The sequence below is a fragment of the Rhinopithecus bieti genome, unplaced genomic scaffold (genome assembly GCF_001698545.2).
Source record: "Rhinopithecus bieti isolate Rb0 unplaced genomic scaffold, ASM169854v2 scaffold_7888, whole genome shotgun sequence".
In the NCBI taxonomy this organism is placed as follows: Eukaryota; Metazoa; Chordata; class Mammalia; order Primates; family Cercopithecidae; genus Rhinopithecus; species Rhinopithecus bieti.
The window spans coordinates 2,190,608-2,208,055 of NW_016805944.1; the positions used below are offsets into that span (position 1 = coordinate 2,190,608).

At 54.8% G+C, this 17,448-nt stretch overlaps 2 protein-coding genes across 2 annotated transcripts in view; both read right to left on the reverse strand.

Moving 5' to 3' along the window:
• TOMM40 (translocase of outer mitochondrial membrane 40) overlaps positions 1–11,909 on the reverse strand; it is a 15,157-nt gene extending 3,248 nt beyond the window's left edge. Inside the window, exons 1-9 of the mRNA XM_017874387.1 lie at positions 11,815–11,909; positions 11,439–11,718; positions 10,680–10,747; positions 10,217–10,309; positions 8,650–8,751; positions 8,465–8,570; positions 1,074–1,196; positions 813–889; positions 607–709 (exon numbers count right to left, since the gene is read on the reverse strand). Of these exons, the coding sequence (XP_017729876.1) occupies positions 607–709; positions 813–889; positions 1,074–1,196; positions 8,465–8,570; positions 8,650–8,751; positions 10,217–10,309; positions 10,680–10,747; positions 11,439–11,712 (946 nt within the window). The 5' untranslated portion in view covers positions 11,713–11,718; positions 11,815–11,909. The remainder of the gene's footprint in view (positions 1–606; positions 710–812; positions 890–1,073; positions 1,197–8,464; positions 8,571–8,649; positions 8,752–10,216; positions 10,310–10,679; positions 10,748–11,438; positions 11,719–11,814) is intronic.
• A 1,665-nt stretch (positions 11,910–13,574) lies between these two features.
• NECTIN2 (nectin cell adhesion molecule 2) overlaps positions 13,575–17,448 on the reverse strand; it is a 56,558-nt gene continuing 52,684 nt past the window's right edge. The window contains exons 7-9 of the mRNA XM_017874283.1: positions 16,665–16,728; positions 16,447–16,533; positions 13,575–14,691 (exon numbers count right to left, since the gene is read on the reverse strand). Of these exons, the coding sequence (XP_017729772.1) occupies positions 14,422–14,691; positions 16,447–16,533; positions 16,665–16,728 (421 nt within the window). The 3' untranslated portion in view covers positions 13,575–14,421. The remainder of the gene's footprint in view (positions 14,692–16,446; positions 16,534–16,664; positions 16,729–17,448) is intronic.

Here is a 17,448-nt window from a genome sequence, read left to right on the forward strand (position 1 = left end):
TTTTTTTTTTTTTTTTTTGAGACGGAGTCTTGCTCTGTTGCCCAGAGTGCGGCAGCGCCATCTCGGCTCACTGCAAGCTCTGCCTCCTGGGTTCATGCCATTCTCCCGCCTCAGCCTCCTGAGTAGTTGGGACTACAAGCACCTGCCACCATGCCCGGCTAATTTTTTTTTTTGAGACAGAGTCTGGCTCTGTCGCCCAGGCTGGAGTGCAATGGCGTGATCTCAGCTCACTGCAACCTCCACCTCCTGGGTTCTTGCTATTCTCCTGGCCTCAGCCTCGAGTAGCTTGGACCACAGATGCCCGCCATCACGCCTGGCTAATTTTTTTTTGTATTTTTAGTAGAGACGGGGTTTCACTGTGTTAGCCAGGATGGTCTCAATCTCCTGAGCTTGTGATCCGCCCGCCTCGGCCTCCCAAAGTGCTGGGATTACAGGTGTGAGCCTCCGCACCCGGCCCCACCTACTTTTTAACAAGTGTTCCCTGGTAATGTGGAGGCCCACAGGGTCGCAGCACACCATCCTCCAGCACCTGTGGTGTCCCACACACCCACTCAGAATTGAGTCACCTCTCGCCTGTTTCCCGCATAGGGAAACCGAGACCTTTACCTTTGAAGAGGAGGTTGGCCTTGGGCAGGTCCAGCTGGTACCCGAAGGAGACACTGGTGTCCTGCATCCTTGTGCTGGCCTCAAACTCCACACCTACCTGCAGCTGGAGGGGCCGGAGCAACACACGAGAGTTAGCGAGTGGCCCCACCTGAACTTCCAGGCCCAGCAGCCCCTGGCAGCACCAGCTAGTCCCTGTACCCACTCACCTGGTCACTGGCTTTATGGTAGTATGTTGCGTGCATGCCCGCCTGGCCCAACGTTACCGTTGCCAACCAGTTGTTCACTGTCAAGAGAGCGGGGTGGAGGCAGGGGCTCATTCCCAAGGGGATTTGGGCATCTGGGAACCCAGGCCTCCTCCCTCAGACCTAAGTGTCCAGGGCCCAAGCCCGAGCTCCCTCAGACCCAGGAGAAGTCCAGGGGCCCAGCCCCTCCACCCTCAGACCCAGGAGTCCAGGCCCCAAGCTCACATGTGTATTTCCCAGCTAGAGACATGACGGTGCCCTCCTCCCCAGGCCGCCGGTGGTAGACCAGCTCTCCGCCCAGGGCCAGGCAAGGTGTGATGCTCTGGAGGTAGTGGGCTACGAGGATTCCTGTGGGCAAAATGACGAGCAGTTTCCACCCACCCTGGGTGCCAGGCCAGACTCCACCTCCAGGAAGCCCTCTAGGTTCACCCCTGCTGGAGGCTTGGGCTTGCTCTCAGGCCTCCCTCACGGGTTCCTTTCTCCTAACCCATCACCCAGTGGTTCCCACCGCTGAGCTCAGCGTCCCAGGCCCTGCTATGACTGCATTACCTGAAGGACCTCATCTGGTCGACACAAGCCCATGTGGTCAGCGTTTATCCACCCCCAGTTACAGAGGTGGTCACCACCACTTACAGAAGTTTACAGGGTAAGTCACTCACTCATGCTCACAAAATTTGTCAGGGGCAGAATCCAAGCCTCCACACCTCCCAAACCCAGGCTCTGAGTCACTCTGCTGCTGAGAGGCCATTGAGTAGAGTGGGTAAGAACGCACAGCCTGGGTTCGAATCCCAGCCCTGCCACAGGCTGGCTGGTGACTGTGGACGCTGGCATCATCTCTCTGTGAACCTAACTGCCTCTTGGGGTCGTGAGGAATCGAACGCTCAGCTGTGGCTCGGACTCGCTATGCTGAGGTCCAAGTCTTTGTTCCTCTGCCCCTCCACTGTAGGGAGTGCTTGCTGAACAAGAGAACTGCCACCTCTGGGCTGCCTTCTCAAGCCTCAGGATGGAGATAGATTCACTCTGGTTTCTTTCGAGCCTAGCAGGGTACACACCACAAATGTGGTTTTATAGGGGCAAAAGAATTGGGGACGAAGAGAGTGGGAAACAGAGAGGGAGGGACAGGGAAAGAAAGCAAGCCTGGCGTGGTGGCACGGGCCTGTAATCCCAGCTATTTGGGAGGCCAAGGAGGGATCATCGCTTGAGCCTAGGCACTGAAAGCCAGCCTGGGCAACATGGTGAGACCCCGTCTCAAAAAAAAAAAAAAAAAAGCCAGACGCGGTGGCTCATGCCAGTAATTCCAATGCTTTGGGGGGCTGGGGGGAGAGGATAGCTTGAGGTCAGGAGTTGGGAGACAAGCCTAGGTAACATAGTGAGACCCCATCTCTACAAAAAATTTAAACACTTCGAACTACAGATTATCACAGGAAAAAAAAAAAAATCACAGCCAGGCACAGTGGCTCATGCTTCTTGTAATCCCAGCAGTTTGGGAGGCCAAAGTGGGAGGTTCATTTGAGCCCAGGAATTCAAAACCAGCTTGGGAAACATGGCGAATACAAAAATTAGCTGGGTGTGGTGGTGCACACCGTAGTCCCAGGTACCAAGGAGGCGGAGGTGGGAGGATTGCTTGAGCCTAGGAGGTGGAGGCTGCGGTGAGCCATGATAGTGCCACTGCACTCCAGCCTGAGTGACAGAGTGAGAATCTGTCCCAATAAACAAACAAAGAATAAATTTAAAAATGTAGCCAGGCATGGTGGCACATGCTTGTAGTCCCAGCTACTTGGGAGACTGAGGCGGGAGGATCACTTGACCTCGGAAGGTCAAGGTTACACTGAACTATGATCATGCCACTGCACTCCAAACTGAGCAACAGAGATCCTGTCTCAAAAAATAAGACATTTAAAAAATTTTTAAAGAAAAAAAGAGGCTGGACACAGTGGCTCACACCTGTAATCGCAGCACTTTGGGAGGCTGAGGTGGGCGGATCGTCTGAGGTCGGAGATTCGAGACCAGCCTGGCCAACAGGGTAAAACCCTGTCTCTACTAAAAATACAAAAAATTAGCTGGGTGTGGTGGTGCACGCCTGTAGTCCCAGCTACTCAGGAGGCTGAGGCAGGAGAATCGCTTGAACCTAGGAGGTAGAAGTTGCAGTGAGCTGAGATTTTGCCACTGCACTCCAGCCTGGGAGACACTGCAAGACTCCATCTCAAAAAGACAGGAAAAAGAAAAAAAAAAAGGAAACGACACGTCTGCAGAGATGGAAATGAAAGGAGAAGAGGGACTGAAGATTCACAGTTGAGAAATCCACCACAATCGAGCAATCTCCTAGGTTGCAGCCCTGGAGAGGAAGACACGTGGAGAAGGGAAGGGAGGTTGGGGGCCACGAGACTGAGGGCACACAGAGAAGCTGAGACAGCACAGAGCAAGTCAGGTGTGAAGATGCTTCCCAGAGGCCGGGCGCGGTGGCTCACGCCTGTAATCCCAGCACTTTGGGAGGCCGAGGCAGGCGGATCACGAGGTCAGATCGAGAATCCTGGCTAACACGGTGAAACCCCGTCCCCACTAAAAATACAAAAAATTAGCTGGGCGTGGTGGCGGGCACCTGTAGTCCCAGCTACTCGGGAGGCTGAGGCAGGAGAATGGCGTGAACCCGGGAGGCAGAGCTTGTAGTAAGCCGAGATCGTGCCACTGCACTCCAACCTGGGCGACAAAGCAAGACTCTGTCTCAAAAAAAAAAAAAAAAAAGATGCTTCCCAGACCAAGATGACCAGAGGGGCAGACTTGGGGCCCCCCAGGGGGAGCAGGCTGGCCTGCTAGCCTGGAGCCGGCCTGGAGCCAGCTCTCTGGAGCTGCAGGAATAGGGGCCTTTCATACCTGCAGGAATGGCTGGGTGGAGCTCTCAGAGGGGCTGAGTGTTAGGTGGCACCCCCCAAGATGAGCCTGGTGAGTGTGACGGAGGCCATGAGTTCATGGCCAGTGCCCTGGTGGCATCTTCTGGGGAGGCTGAGATCAGAAGTGGGCTGGAGCCGGTTCCTATGGGCTTGCGCAAGTGACTGTGTGACTCTCCTTCCCAGATGAGATGAAGCAAATGAACCCCTGAACCCACTACTGGTTGTTAAATCACCATCACACGGGCAGGGCACAGTAGCTCACACTTAGCACTTTGGGAGGCTGCAATCTTAGCACTTTGGGAGGCTGAGGCAGGAGGGTCGTTTGAGCCCAGGAGTCTGAGACCAGCTGAGGCAACATGGTGAGACCCCCATCTCTCCCCCTCTTTTTTTTTTTTTTGAGATGGTGTTTTGCTCTTGTTGCCCAGGCTGGAGTGCAATGGTGCCATTTCAGCTCACTGCAACTTCTGCCTCCCGGGTTCAAGCAATTCTCCTGCCTCAGCCTCCCGAGTAGCTGGGATTACAGGTATGTGCCACAACGCAAATATACAAAAATTAGCCGGGCGTGGCGGTGCGTGCCTGTAATCCCAGTTACTTGGGAGACCGAGGCAGGAGAATCGCCTGAACCCAGAAGGTGGAGGTTGAGGTGAGCTGAGATTGTGCCACTGCACTCTAGCCTAGGCAACAGAGACTGCGTCTCGGGGCAGGGGTATGTGAGTGAGGGCAGGGGAAGAAAAAACAATCACTACCATTACCACTCTGGTCAGTGTCATCCGCTCATTCAATCAAGGGGGAGACTGGGGCCCACAGAGGGAAAAGCAGCCATCTAGAGCGAGTGACTTAGAATCTCTGGCCTCTGAGCTCCAGGAACTGTTGGAACTGAGGCCATAAGCCCTCAAGTATCTTTCTAACCATCCTTTCCCATCTCCTGGACCACCCGCCCAGTTTCTCTACCCACAGCCTCCTCTCTAGTCTCCTGCCCCAACTTCAAGTGACCTCACAAACAGCAGACAGAGGGATCATGTTAAAGCACAAACTTGACCCTTTGACCCCCTGCCCAGAACCTGCCATGGCTCCCTTGTGCCCTGAGAAGATATGGGTTCCTCAGCACAGCTGCAAGGCCTTGGATGGCTTGGCCCCAGCTTCAGAATAGAACCACTTCCCCTTCCCAGGCTCCCAAGTAGCTGGGACTACAGGCATGTGCCCTCCCAGCTCAGCCTCCCTAGTGGCTGAGACTACAGGCATGTACCACTATGCCTAATTTCGAATTTTTTGTAGAGATGGGGTATTGCTATGTTGCCCAGACTGATCTTGAACTCCTGACCTCCAGCGATCCACCCACCTCAGCCTCCCAAAGTGCTGGGACTATAGGTGAGCCACTGTGCCTGACCTGGGACCCCCATGAGGGCAGGAATGGGTTGTCTGGGTCACTGCTGTGTCCCAGCCCAGGGCTGGGCACACATGAGGTGCTCAGAGTGAAGCAGAAAAGGAGCTGCCGCCATGGGGAGGGGCTGGGGAGGCTTACAGGCTCCTGAATTAGGCTTCCATTCCAATCCCAGCTCCTCTGCTTCCTGGCTGTGTCACCCTGGGCAGCTGACTTCACCCCGGGCTGAAATGGAGGTTCCTGTGGGCTCTGGCGCCACGGAAATGCCAGCGTGGAGCAAGTGGTGACTGTGCCTATGGCCCAGTGCTGAGGACGAGAAGTCGGGCCCTCTCATGGACTCCTTCACTGGGAGGTAGTTGCTCCTATTGTGTCCAAGTGACAGATGAGGAGACTGAGACCCAGAGGGGCTGAAACCACTTGCCGGAGGTCACAGAGCCGCCTGGAGGTAGAGACGCCCTGGGTCAAGTCGGAGCTGTTGGTGGCAAGAGACTCAAGAGCCCAGCCCTGACAGGGCACACGGCAGGCACTGTTCTCATTGGTGTCTGGGGGAAGAGGCACTCGAAAAAACTAGAGACCAAAACTCGAAAGAACTAGAGACCAAAGCATCACTGGTGGCCCTGGGCTCCAGGAGGCCAGTGGTGGGAAGCATGAAAGGCCCAGGCTGGCAAGGAGGCACAGGGAACGGGGTTACAGGCACCGTGAAGAGCTGGGACACTGGAGTCCCACTGGCCATGTGCCTTTAGTGGAGAACCTCCTCTTGGCCTTGCAAGATGGGGACAGTGGTGGCCTCTACCTAGCAGAGAGAGCTTTCCTCCCAGCTAGCTCTACCCCAGTGCCCAGCCTGAGCGAGGGAGAGGACGCACACAACAGTCTTAGGGAAAGGCAGAAGTGGGAAGTCCATGACCCCTGCATGCTCCTTCCTTCAGTATTTCCTGAGCCCTCACACTGTTCCTAGCATGGTTCCTTGCACTGAGCAGACAGTGGAGGAGACAGGCAAGTCCAGGAACCCCAACAGCTGACACTGTTGTGTGGGCGACTGGAGACAGTGAGCAAGACCGTTTCAGAAGGAAGTGCGACCAGGACTAGGGGCCAGGAAGAGGTGATGAGGTGCAAAGACGGCTACCGCGTTCACCACTGCAGGCCTGCTCAGAGGGCGATGTGCACCCGCAAACCTTGCCAGCTGTGTCAAGACCAGAGGGAAGAATTCCACGCAGCAGGACCAGAGCATGCATCGGTCTTGGGGTAGAACCAACTCGGTGCTTTGAACCGTCAGAAAAGCTTGCATGGTTGGCCAGGCGAGGTGGCTCACGCCTGTAATCCCAGCACTTCGGGAGGCCCGGGCGGGTGGATCACTTGAGGTCAAGAGTTTAAGACCAGCCTGGACAACATGGCAAAAACCTGTCTCTACTAAAAATACGAAAATCAGCCAGGCGTGGTGGCACATGCCTGTAGTCCAAGCTACTAGGGAGCCTGAGGCAGGAGAATCGCTTGAACCAGGGAGGCGGAGGTTGCAGTGAGGTGAGATTGCAACACTGCACTCTAGCCTGGGCAACAGAGCAAGACTCCGTCTCAAAGAAAAAAAAGAAAAATGCTCATGTGGCTCAGCTGTAGTGTATGAGAAGATGGGGTGATGTCACCATGTGAGCTGGGACAGGAAAGGTTTCTTCCTCATGGGGCCCTACAGATCAGCCTCACCTCGGAGGCCTCTCTGTACCTGCTGCATCTCCAGCTTCCCTGTCTCCTGGGTTTTCCGCCATGGCCCTTCCCTTCCCTCATCCCTGTTCCTACTGCTCCCTGCCTGGAATCTTCTTGCTCCTGTCCCCCAGCTGGAGTAGCCCCTTCTCCTCTGGCAGCTCAAATGTGAACACTTCTCTGAGTCTCCCTGGGCTCCTGCAGGGAGAAGTGGTGACTCTCCCTAGGCACACCCAGGGGTCCGAGGCCAACCCTAGCTCCCCTCCCTGCCTGCACGAGTCATACACTCAGGACTCAGCGCCCAAGAGCCTGCTCTCCATGACACAGCAGATGGGTGTGCAAAGACACAAAGCGGGCAATCAGAAACTCCATCCTTTCAGTTCCAGCCAAAAACTACGGAGTCATCACCCCCATCCAGTCTCTCAGCAAATCCTGGCAGCTCTGCCTTCAAACAACATCCAGAATCCAACCTCCCCTCCCCGTCCACTCCCTCCCAGTGGTACCCTTTGGAATCTGCTCTCTACGCCAGCTTCAGGGTCCTGTGAGAAGCTATGCCTTGGTTTCCAAAAGCCTCAGACTCACTCAGAGCGAAGGCCAAGGAGCTGCAAAGCCTTATGGAATCAGGTGACCATCCTCCCTGAGGTTCCTTTCACGAGTCCTGACTGCACTTGCTGCAGGCTGAAAAGCTCTTTCCCTGGCCAGGCGAGGTGGCTCACACCTGTAATCCCAGCACTTTGGGAGGTCAAAGTGGGAGGACTGCTTGAAGCCAGGAGTTCCAAGACCAGCCTGGCCAATACAGCAAGACCCCATCTTAAAAACAATTTTTTTTTTTTTTTTTTGAGACAGAGTCTCGCTCCTGTCGCCAGGCTGGAGTACAGTGGCCGGATCTCAGGCTCACTGCAAGCTCCGCTCCGGGGTTTACGCCTTCCCTGCCTCAGCCTCCAAGTGCTGGGACTACAGGCGCCCGCCAACCTCACGCGGGTAGGTTTTTTGTATTTTTTAGTAGAGACGGGGGTTTCACCGTGTTAAGCCAGGATGGTCTCGATACTCCTGACCCCGTGAGTGACACCCCGTCCGCCTCCCAAAGTGCTGGGATTACAGGCTTGAGCCACTGCGCCCGGCCAAAAAAATTTTTTAATAAAAAAGAAAATCTCAGTTAAGACTACACTGATTGGCCGGACGTGGTGGCTCATGCCTGTAATCCCAGCACTTTGGGAGGCTGAGGTGGGTGGATCCTGACTTGAGGTTAGGAGTTCAAGACCAGCCTGACCAATATGGTGAAATCCTGTCTCTACTAAAAATATAAAAATTAGCTAGGCGTGGTGGCGCATGCCTGTAATCCTAGCTACTTGGGAGGCTGAGGCAGGAGAATTGCATGAACCCAGGAGATAAGAGGTTGCAGTGAGCCAAGATCGTGCCACTGCAATCCAACCTGGGTGACAAAGCAAGACTTCATTTCAAAAAAAAAAAAAAAAAGAAGACTGCGCTGGCTCTGAACTGTCTCACCCACTATAGCATATTGCCTGATGTTTCAAAATCACTCCTGCTCAACCACTTCTCCAATGGCAGAAAAGGAGGTTCACAGAAAGGGTGGATTTGCTGGGAAAGCCAGAACTGCAGTTTTGTGACCACTCTCCAAGCCCTCCGCCTCTTACCTGAACCCACGAGGACGTCTGGGTTCCCCAGGGTGACGGCTGCTGTGAAGTCAGAGCCCCGATACTCCCCGTCCACCTGCCAGTTCACAAACTTCGACTGCTGGGTCTGTGGGGAGGAGGGGGTGTGAGGGCGGCTCCTTGCTCACGGTGGCCGAGGGGAGCAGCAGCCTCCGTGCCCCACTCACCTGGATGGCCATCTTGGATCTGAGGCCGGGGCCCAGCTGGTGAATGACCTGAGCGTTGAGGCTGCCGCTGTTGTCCATGTCACCCACCAGTACAGGGAACGCCTGTGAGGCAGAGAGAAAGGCAGGGGTCAGAGGTCGCACACTGTGGAAGTAGGTGAGGTGGGCCAGGGTGAGAAGCCTAGGGTCAGAAAGCCTCGGATGGGGGTCCCCTCCTCCATGAAGTCCTCTCTGACCACCTAGGTTGAGTTAGACTCTCCTACCTTTGAGTTCCCCCATGTCAGCCCTGCCCATCCTGGCTTGTTTTTTTTTGAGACGGAGTCTCGCTCTACCACCCAGGCTGGAGTACAGTGGCCGGATCTCAGCTCACTGCAAGCTCCGCCTCCCGGCTTTACGCCATTCTCCTGCCTCAGCCTCCCGAGTAGCTGGGACTACAGGCGCCCGCCACCTCGCCCGGCTAGTTTTTTGTATTTTTTAGTAGAAACGGGGTTTCACCGTGTTAGCCAGGATGGTCTCGATCTCCTGACCTTGTGATCCGCCCGTCTCGGCCTCCCAAAGTGCTGGGATTACAGGCTTGAGCCACCGTGCCCGGCCCCTGGCTTGTTACTCTCTGGGAACAGGTATGTTCTCTGTCCCACTGGTGAGTCCCATGGCTTTCAGTCATGTGTGCCAACACAGGGCTGGGCACAGAATATGTTGTGCAATGAAGGTTTGCAGAATAAACTCATTTACTGAGGGGAAAAGATAGAAGCAGAGACCTCATTCAGTCCCCCATACCCTGTCCAGGCCTCCAGTGTTGCCCTTCCTGATAACTAGCCCCACACGGCCGCCCCAGAGATGCTGCTAAAGAGATTTCGGCCGGGCGCGATGGCTCAAGCCTTAATCCCAGCACTTTGGGAGGCCGAGACGGGCGGATCACGAGGTCAGGAGACGGAGACCATCCTGGCTAACACAGTGAAACCCCGTCTCTACTAAAAAATACAAAAAACTAGCCGGGTGAGTTGGCGGGCGCCTGTAGTCCCAGCTACTTGGGAGGCTGAGGCAGGAGAATGGCGCAAACCCGGGAGGCGGAGCTTGCAGTGAGCTGAGATCCGGCCACTGCACTCCAGCCCGGGCGACAGAGCGGGACTCTGCCTCGAAAAAAAAAAAAAAAAAAAAGAGAGATTTCTACAGCGGCAACCTGTGGACCACGTCTTTCCCTTGACCAAACCATGCCATGACTCTCCACAACCCCCTAGAGAAAGTCCAAAGCCTCGTTTGGCATTCAAAGTTCTGCATGATCTACAGCTCAGCTTTTTCCACCCTGGGTCATCGCTGTCTAGTGAGAGTGCGGCCGTGGTCACACCCCCAGCATTGCTCAGCATGGGGCCAGGCAGAGAGCAGGGGTTCAGCGGACGTTTGCTGGATGAAGGAATTACTCGTGTTCCACTACACCTCGGAGAGCTGCAGTCCCCATCTCCAAGTTCTCGGCAGCTGGGACCTTTTCCTGATGACGCCAGTCTTAGCGTGGCATCTGGCTACACATTTGTTATTAGAAAGATACAACGAATGGCTGAGAAAGGAAGCTCACCTCTGTGGGACTCAGCTGCTTTGTCCCCACATACGTGACCCCGAAGTGGTAGTTGGACTCCCCGATTGTGCTGAGGGCTACTGTGTGGTTCACCTGGGAGGAGAGCGAGGGCTGTGAGGATGCTGGACAGATGGGCTTGCCCACTGAAGAGGGCAATCAGAAGGTCTCTGGGCTGGGCAGGGATGAAGACTGGGAGGCACGGCCTGACTAAGAGACTCAGAGAAAGGAGGTGCTGCCAATAGGCCCACATACCTGTTCCTTGACTCCAGCCTAGCTGCTATGGGGAGACAGTATCTCTGGATTCTAGGTCCCCAAACTGAGTAGTCTGGCACTGTATCTCTGAGTCTTTTCAAGTATCAGGGAGCCCAGTTCTTGAGGGAGGAGTAAGGGGGCGAGTGTGCGGATCCAGGGAGGGGGACGGTGGGGACGATCTCTGGTGGGTAAGGACACCAGAAAGGCTCACCTGGAAATGGTTACTCAACCCTTTGTTGACTGTGAGCTTGACACCCTCCATCTGAATGGGAAACAGCTCTGGAGAAAAGAAACGCTGTCACACTCCACCCCAACCCCACACCAACTCTCATCTCTTCCTTCCCTACTGTCCCCAGCTCTCTCCAGAGACCCATAGCAGAACATCTCACAAAGGCTTCCACCTGTAAAGAGGCAGTACAGCCTAGTTAGACAGGGCCAGGGCCTTTGCCTGCTCAAATCTCACTGCCACCAAGTTGACCAACTTTAGGTCAAACTCACCATCTCTAAGATGGGACCCTCACCACATAGAATTGGCCCAAGGATCTAATGAGTTAACATATAATGAACACCAAAACAGAACTCCATAAACCTCTACCACTATTACCACTCTGATTGCTCCAGGCTGGGATCCGGAGGCTTTGGGTTCCACCCCCACGGAACCTTGCTGACACCGTGACCTTGGGCCTCAGTTGCGTTCCCGATAACAAGAGAAGTCTGGCTTGGCTGATCCCGGGGCTCTTGAGGTCCCTAAGGCTTTTCTCTACTGCTATGACATTCCACCCTGTTTCCACCATTTGATTCCATCATTCTAAGCCCCAAGTCCAACGTTCCACCATTCGATCCCAACGTCACCTCCTAGTGCTGTTGAATAATTCCAATGGTGCGCGCCAAATCCCAAAGTCCCCAGTGTCCTCCCCTTTCCCCCGAGATCCGGGCCATCGCAGCCCCGCGGGGGCCGGTCGCCCCTCACCCTTGCACTTCCGGTGGCACTCCTCGAATGTGCCCGGGTTGGGCAGACAGCCGCAGGCCCCATCCTCGGCTGCCCCTGCGGCGCTGGCGGTTGCAGCCCCGGGGGTCCGTTCCGAACCTCGACTCGTACTGGTGCCGGCGCCCAGGCCGCCTCCCAGCGGTGGCAGCGTGAAGCCCGGCGGCGAGGGCGGAGGTGGCGGCAGCCCCACGAGGGCCGGCGCAGGCGGCGGTGGCGGCCCTGCGGGCGGCGAGCTGGCGGCCAACACGTTCCCCATGGTCGCCTGCGAGGGGAGAGGTCAGAGGGCGGAGGTCAGGGCCCGTGCGCCCCAGACTCAGCCCCAGCAAATCCCCACCCGGCTCCGGGCCCCGGTTCTCACTGGCGGCGGCGCCTGCTCCCGGCCTGGGCTCCGCTCCTACCCCGTGCGCCACGCGCAACCGAACCCGCTGCCGCCGCCGCCACCACCGTCTCCCCGCCCCGCCTAGCCCATTGGTTTAGTGTGCCCTGAGGCCCGCCCACCAGCGTCAAGACTCGGTCTTCCCATTGGACTTGTGAATAAAGTCCCGCCCACTTTTCCTAACTGTCCTTTTTTATTGGTTCTCACTCGCAGGCAGGTCCACGGCGCACCTCTCGCCCTTCTCATTGGCTCACCGCGCTTACGCCTATTGGCTCGCGTCGCCGCGGGTTCCGGTGCTAGCCTGCCATTGGTGTGTGCTGCGCATTTTGCCACGCCCGCTGAGGCATCGCCCCGCCTCTCTCCTGGAGGAGGCCCTCTTTTGATTCCGCCCCGCGGCGAAGTTGCTGTGATAATTGGTCGGCTTTGACCCTTGCAGCATTTTGATTGGCTCCAATGTGTACGGGGGCCGACCTTGGTGGCGTATCAGCTTGGTACTCTCATTGGCTAACGTTCCAGGGTCGAAGTACAGGTAAAGGTGGGTTGCGCGGCAGAGACGGCTAGGCAGCAAGGTCAGGCCTCGCGTCCCACCAGGCACCGCGGCAGCGGGGCACCCACCCCACCTCTGGTCCGGAGTAGCTGACCTAAAACCGGAAGTGCTGGCCCTTCCCAGAGTGCCTCGGGAGAATTGTAATCTGTTCTGAGAACCCTGCGCTGTTCCTCATTACCCACAATGCCCTCATCACCTCTTAGACCCACCCCTTTCGTTACCCATCATGCCTCTTGTTCCTCGCGTCACTGCGGCTTCTATCTTTGGCCCATTCATTCCTCTCCCATTACCCATCGTGCCTCTGCCCCATTCATTTGAGCTTCATTGCCCGGACTACTTTTAGCTCCAGCAGCCTGCTCACTTTCATCGTTCTTCCGGCCCTTCTCTAATTAGCCATCATGTTTTGGATCCATGAATTCCTGTCCGTTACCTCCCTTGCCCCCGGTCCCTGTTTTTTCATTATTCATCACTCTGCCTCTGGCTCCTTCATTCAGGTTTATTACCCGTCATGCCTTGGGCTCCTATTACAACATTATTCATGATTTTGCCTTTGATCTATTTTTGCTTGCTATTTATCCATTAAACTTGAGCCTCTCATAGTTTCGATACTGCTTTTTTAATTTTTATTTTTTTAGACACAGGGCTGGACTCTGTCGTCCAGTCTGGAGTGCAGTGGCGCCATCATAGCTCACTGCAGCCTTGACCTTCTGGCCTCAATCGATCCTCCCACTTAGCCTCCAGAGTAGCTGAGACCACAGGTGCGTGCCATCAAGCCTGGCTAACTTTTGTAGAGGCAGGGTCTCACTGTGTTTCCCAGACTGGTCTCTTAACTCCTGGACTCAATCGGTCTTCCCGCCTCAGTCTCCCAAAGTGCTGGAATTACAGGCATGAGCCACTGCACCTGGCCAATTGCTGTTTTTATCTTTGTTCCATTCATCATACTGCTGTTGCAATTATTCATGTTCATTAAACAGCATGCCCTGGACCCCTCCCCATTCCATTACTCAACATTTTTTGATTGATAGGTTTTTGCTCATTACTCTCTCAATTCTTATTTTGTATCTTTGGTCACTTTTTGTCTTTAACTCTCTTGACCCCTAGTTCACTGATTCTCTTAAGCCCTTAGCCTCCTTCTTCATTCCCCTTCATGTCTCACCCCATCCCCTTCACATCCCACAGAAAACGCAAGTTCTGGTCAAAGTATAAATTCATATTTTGTAGGAAATGTAGTTTACAAAACAGTATCAATCGCTATCCCCAATCCAGGTGACCCACTTTCCCCCAAAGGGAGACGTTTAGGTCCTATTTCACTGGGCAAGGGTAAAATGATTCAGTAGTCTTCCAGGTTAACAGTAAATTCTTCTCCCAAGGCTGGGGGCGTCAAGGCACAGTCTGTATGAGGCTCACCCTGTCTGGCCCTAGGCTGGGGCTGCTTGCTCGGTAGGCAGGAATTGGGGTGGGGATGGGGGCTCAGGGAAGGATCTGGACCCTGAGACTTCTGCTTACAGGAGGGTGCTGGGAAAACTCTGCGTTGGGCTGGGGAATCCCCTCTCTCCCATCTTTGGGGAACAGGGTGGGGAGGGGGTAAGTGGGACCCTGCTGCCTGGAGGGCTCAGGTCTGAGCAGCAGGGAGCCCTCAGCGCCCACTCCAGCAGACCTATTGGGAATTTACTACCTGAAGACAAATTATAGGTCTAGGGTCTTCTTTGTGATTTTGGGGGAGTTGAGGCATTGGTGGGGGGTGAGAGGTATGGTCTAAGGTCATAGTCTGGGAGAGGAGTCCTTGGGATCAGAGGTTGTACAGAAGCACCTTCCCCACCTCCCGCCTCATGAGATAAGGTTGCCAGGATTCCATTATCACGGTGAGTTTCTCTGGGCTCATGGATTAGGGGTCTTAGTGGAGCCACCAAGGTAGAAATCACAAATGGGATGGACGTGTGTTAACTGACAGTGGCCTGGCCAGAGGTCAGGGGGCACTAGATCCTTGGCAAGAAAGCTAAGGGATCAACAGGTGAGATGGGAGATGCCAGGCGCGTGGCAGCTCACACGTACATGGCCCGGGACATGACAAAGCCTTTGCCCTGGTAGGAATCAGAGGGGCTGCTGTAGGACAGAGCATCGTAGATGGGATTGATCTTATCCAGATACTCTTCCTCCTCCTCCCCCTCCTCATCCTCTAGATCCAGGGAAACGTCTTCCACAACAGGTGGCCCTGGAGGCACCGGGATGGGGGACCCCAGGCTTGTGGCTCCAGGGTGCAAGGGTCCTGACCGCTCTTCCAAAGTGGGCAATTCATGGTATCGAGGCATTTCCTGGAGGTAGAGAGGGGACAGGAACTCAAGATCACTTCCTACGCATGACACAGATTACCAATCTGCTCTTGACCCCAAAATCCTGACCACTCTCTCCCCATGCCAAAAAGATGCCACCTCACTCCTTGTCCATGAGGCCATATTGCACTGGGACATTCATTCGGCCCTTCCCTAACCCAAAGCCCAGCACACGCAACTCACCCTATTAATCCTGGGGCTTACCTTTGTCCCTCGATCTCTGCAAATCTTTCCCCATGAACTTTCACCTCAGTCTTGGCCTCAACTACTTAACCTTGGGCTCCAAACGGCCCTTTGAACCTTCAGCACAACCTCAGTGACCCCTGACCTCCAGTAGACCACTGAGGGGAGTGACTTGATTTGTCTTGTCCCAGCTTCAGGGATGGTATCCAGCAAATGTAGATAATCAATTTGTTTTCATTCTATTTTTTTATTATTATTTTTTTGAGATGGAGTTTCGCTCCTGTCTCCCAGGCTGGAGTGCAATGGCGCAATCTCGGCTCACTGCAACCTCCACCTCCCAGGTCCAAGCGATTCTTCTGCCTCAGCCTCCCCAGTAGCTGGGATTACAGGCGCCTGCCACCACGCCCAGCTAATTTTTGTAATTTTAGTAGAGACGGGTTTCACCATGTTGGCCAGGATGGTCTTGAACTCCTGACCTCAGGTGATTCACCTGCCTTGGCTTCCCAAAGTGCTGGGATTACAGGCGTGAGCGATTGCGCCTGGCCTTTTTCTTTTCTTTTTTATTTTTATTTTTGAGACGGAGTCTCGCTCTGTTGCCCAGGCTAGAGCGCAGTGGCATGGTCTCAGCTCATTGCAACTTCTGCCTCCCGGGTTCAAGCGATTCTCCTGCGTCAGCCTCCTGAGTAGCTGGGACCACAGGTGTGAGCCACCTCGCCCGGCCAGATAATCAGTTTTTGTTGACCTAGTGACTTTTCCTTTTTTTTTGTTTTTGAGACAGGGTCTCACTCTGATGCCCAGGCTGGAGTGTGGTGGCGCAGCCCCAACCACCTGGGCTTAAGCAATCCGCCCACCTCGGCCTACAGGCATTTGCCACCACACCCAGGTAAGTTCTGTATTTTTGTAGATACAAAATGTTGCTGGGCAGCCCATGTTGCCCACGCTGGTCTCGAGCGCCTAGGCTCAAGGGGTCCAGCTCCCTTGGCCTCCCAAAGTGCTGGAATTATAGACCACAGCCACCACGCCCGGCCCAGGTGATTTTATTTTTTTGTTTTTATTTATTTTTTTGAGATGGACTCTTGCTCTGTTGCCCACGCTGGAGTGCAGTGGTGTGATCTTAGCTCACTGTAACCTCAGCCTCCTGGGTTCATGTGATTCTTCCGCCTCAGCCTCCTGAGTAGCTAAGATTACAGGCTCGTACCACCATACCTGACTAATTTTGTGTATTTTGAGTAGAGACGGGGTTTCACCATGTTGTCTAGGCTGGTCTGGAACTCCTGACCCCAAGTGATCCTCCTGCCTCAGCCTCCCAAAGTACTGGGATTATAGGCCACCGCGCCCAAGTGACTTTAAATTCTAACCTTGTGACCTTGGGCTTTCTCACCCCTGACCTCCCCCACAGAATCCTGAACACATCTCGATGCATTAAGCACCAGCCAGGGACACACCCTTGACCTTGAGTTATGACCTTTAGTCTTTGACCTCTTCTGCCAGGCCTGACCCCTGGCCCTTCAACCCAGACCCCCAGCCCACCTTTGTCTTCCCATGAGCTCCTACCTGCTCAGTGCATGAGGCGCCAGCGTCAAAGTAGGGGGTCTTGAGTGGGCTGTGCTCCGAGGCCCCCAGAGTGAAGAGCTGGGAGGGCTGCAGCAGAGAGGGGCGGGAGGTCAGGAACTGCCCCCACCACCCAGACAGCCTCTCCCTGCAAGGCCCCTCCCAGCCCTGGGGTGGGTGTGGAGGTGGGGATAGCTTGGGCTCCAGGGAAAAGTGCTCACCATCTCCTGCTCCTCCAGCTTCGCTTTTGGGGTCGGCGGCTTGTAGGAGGGAGGTCCCTCTAGGCTGTGGGGTAGGAAGTAGGTCAAGTGGAGACTAAGACCTGAGAACCCCTCAGACTCCAGCATTGCGGCACATGCTGTTCCTTTTGCCTGGGTCTCCCTTTCCCCTGCCCCCTTTTCTTGCCTGGAGTAAGAGTTTTTATTCGTTCCATGAATTCCTTTTTTTCCTGGAAGCCTTCAGGTTTCCCCAGCGGATCAGGAATTCCTGTTACATGGACATACCTAGGTGTACTTCCCCCTCGGGGCACTTACTGAATTTGTACTAGAGATGTTATTTATAATTACCATGCCCCACTCTGAGCTCTGGGAGGGAGAAAAGATCTGTGTTGGGCCGGGCGTGGTGGCTCATGCCTGTAATCCCAGCACTTTGGGAGGCCGAGGCGGGCGGATCACCTGAAGTCAGGAGTTCAAGACCAGCCTGGGCAACATGGCAAAACCCTGTCTCTACAAAAATACAAAAACTAGCTAGGTGTGGTGGTACGTGTCTGTGGTCCCATTTACTTGGGAGGCTGTGGTAGGAGACTGGTTGAGTCCAGGAGGTGAAGGTTGCAGTGAGCTCAGATTGTACCAGTGAACTTCAGCCTGAGGGACAGAGTGAGACCCCATCTCAAAAACACAAATTTTGCATACCTCACATACCTCAGACTGCTCTGAGCTATTTTTCTTTTTCTTTTTTGCAAGATCTCAGTCTGTTGGCTAGACTGGAGTACAATGGTGTGATCAT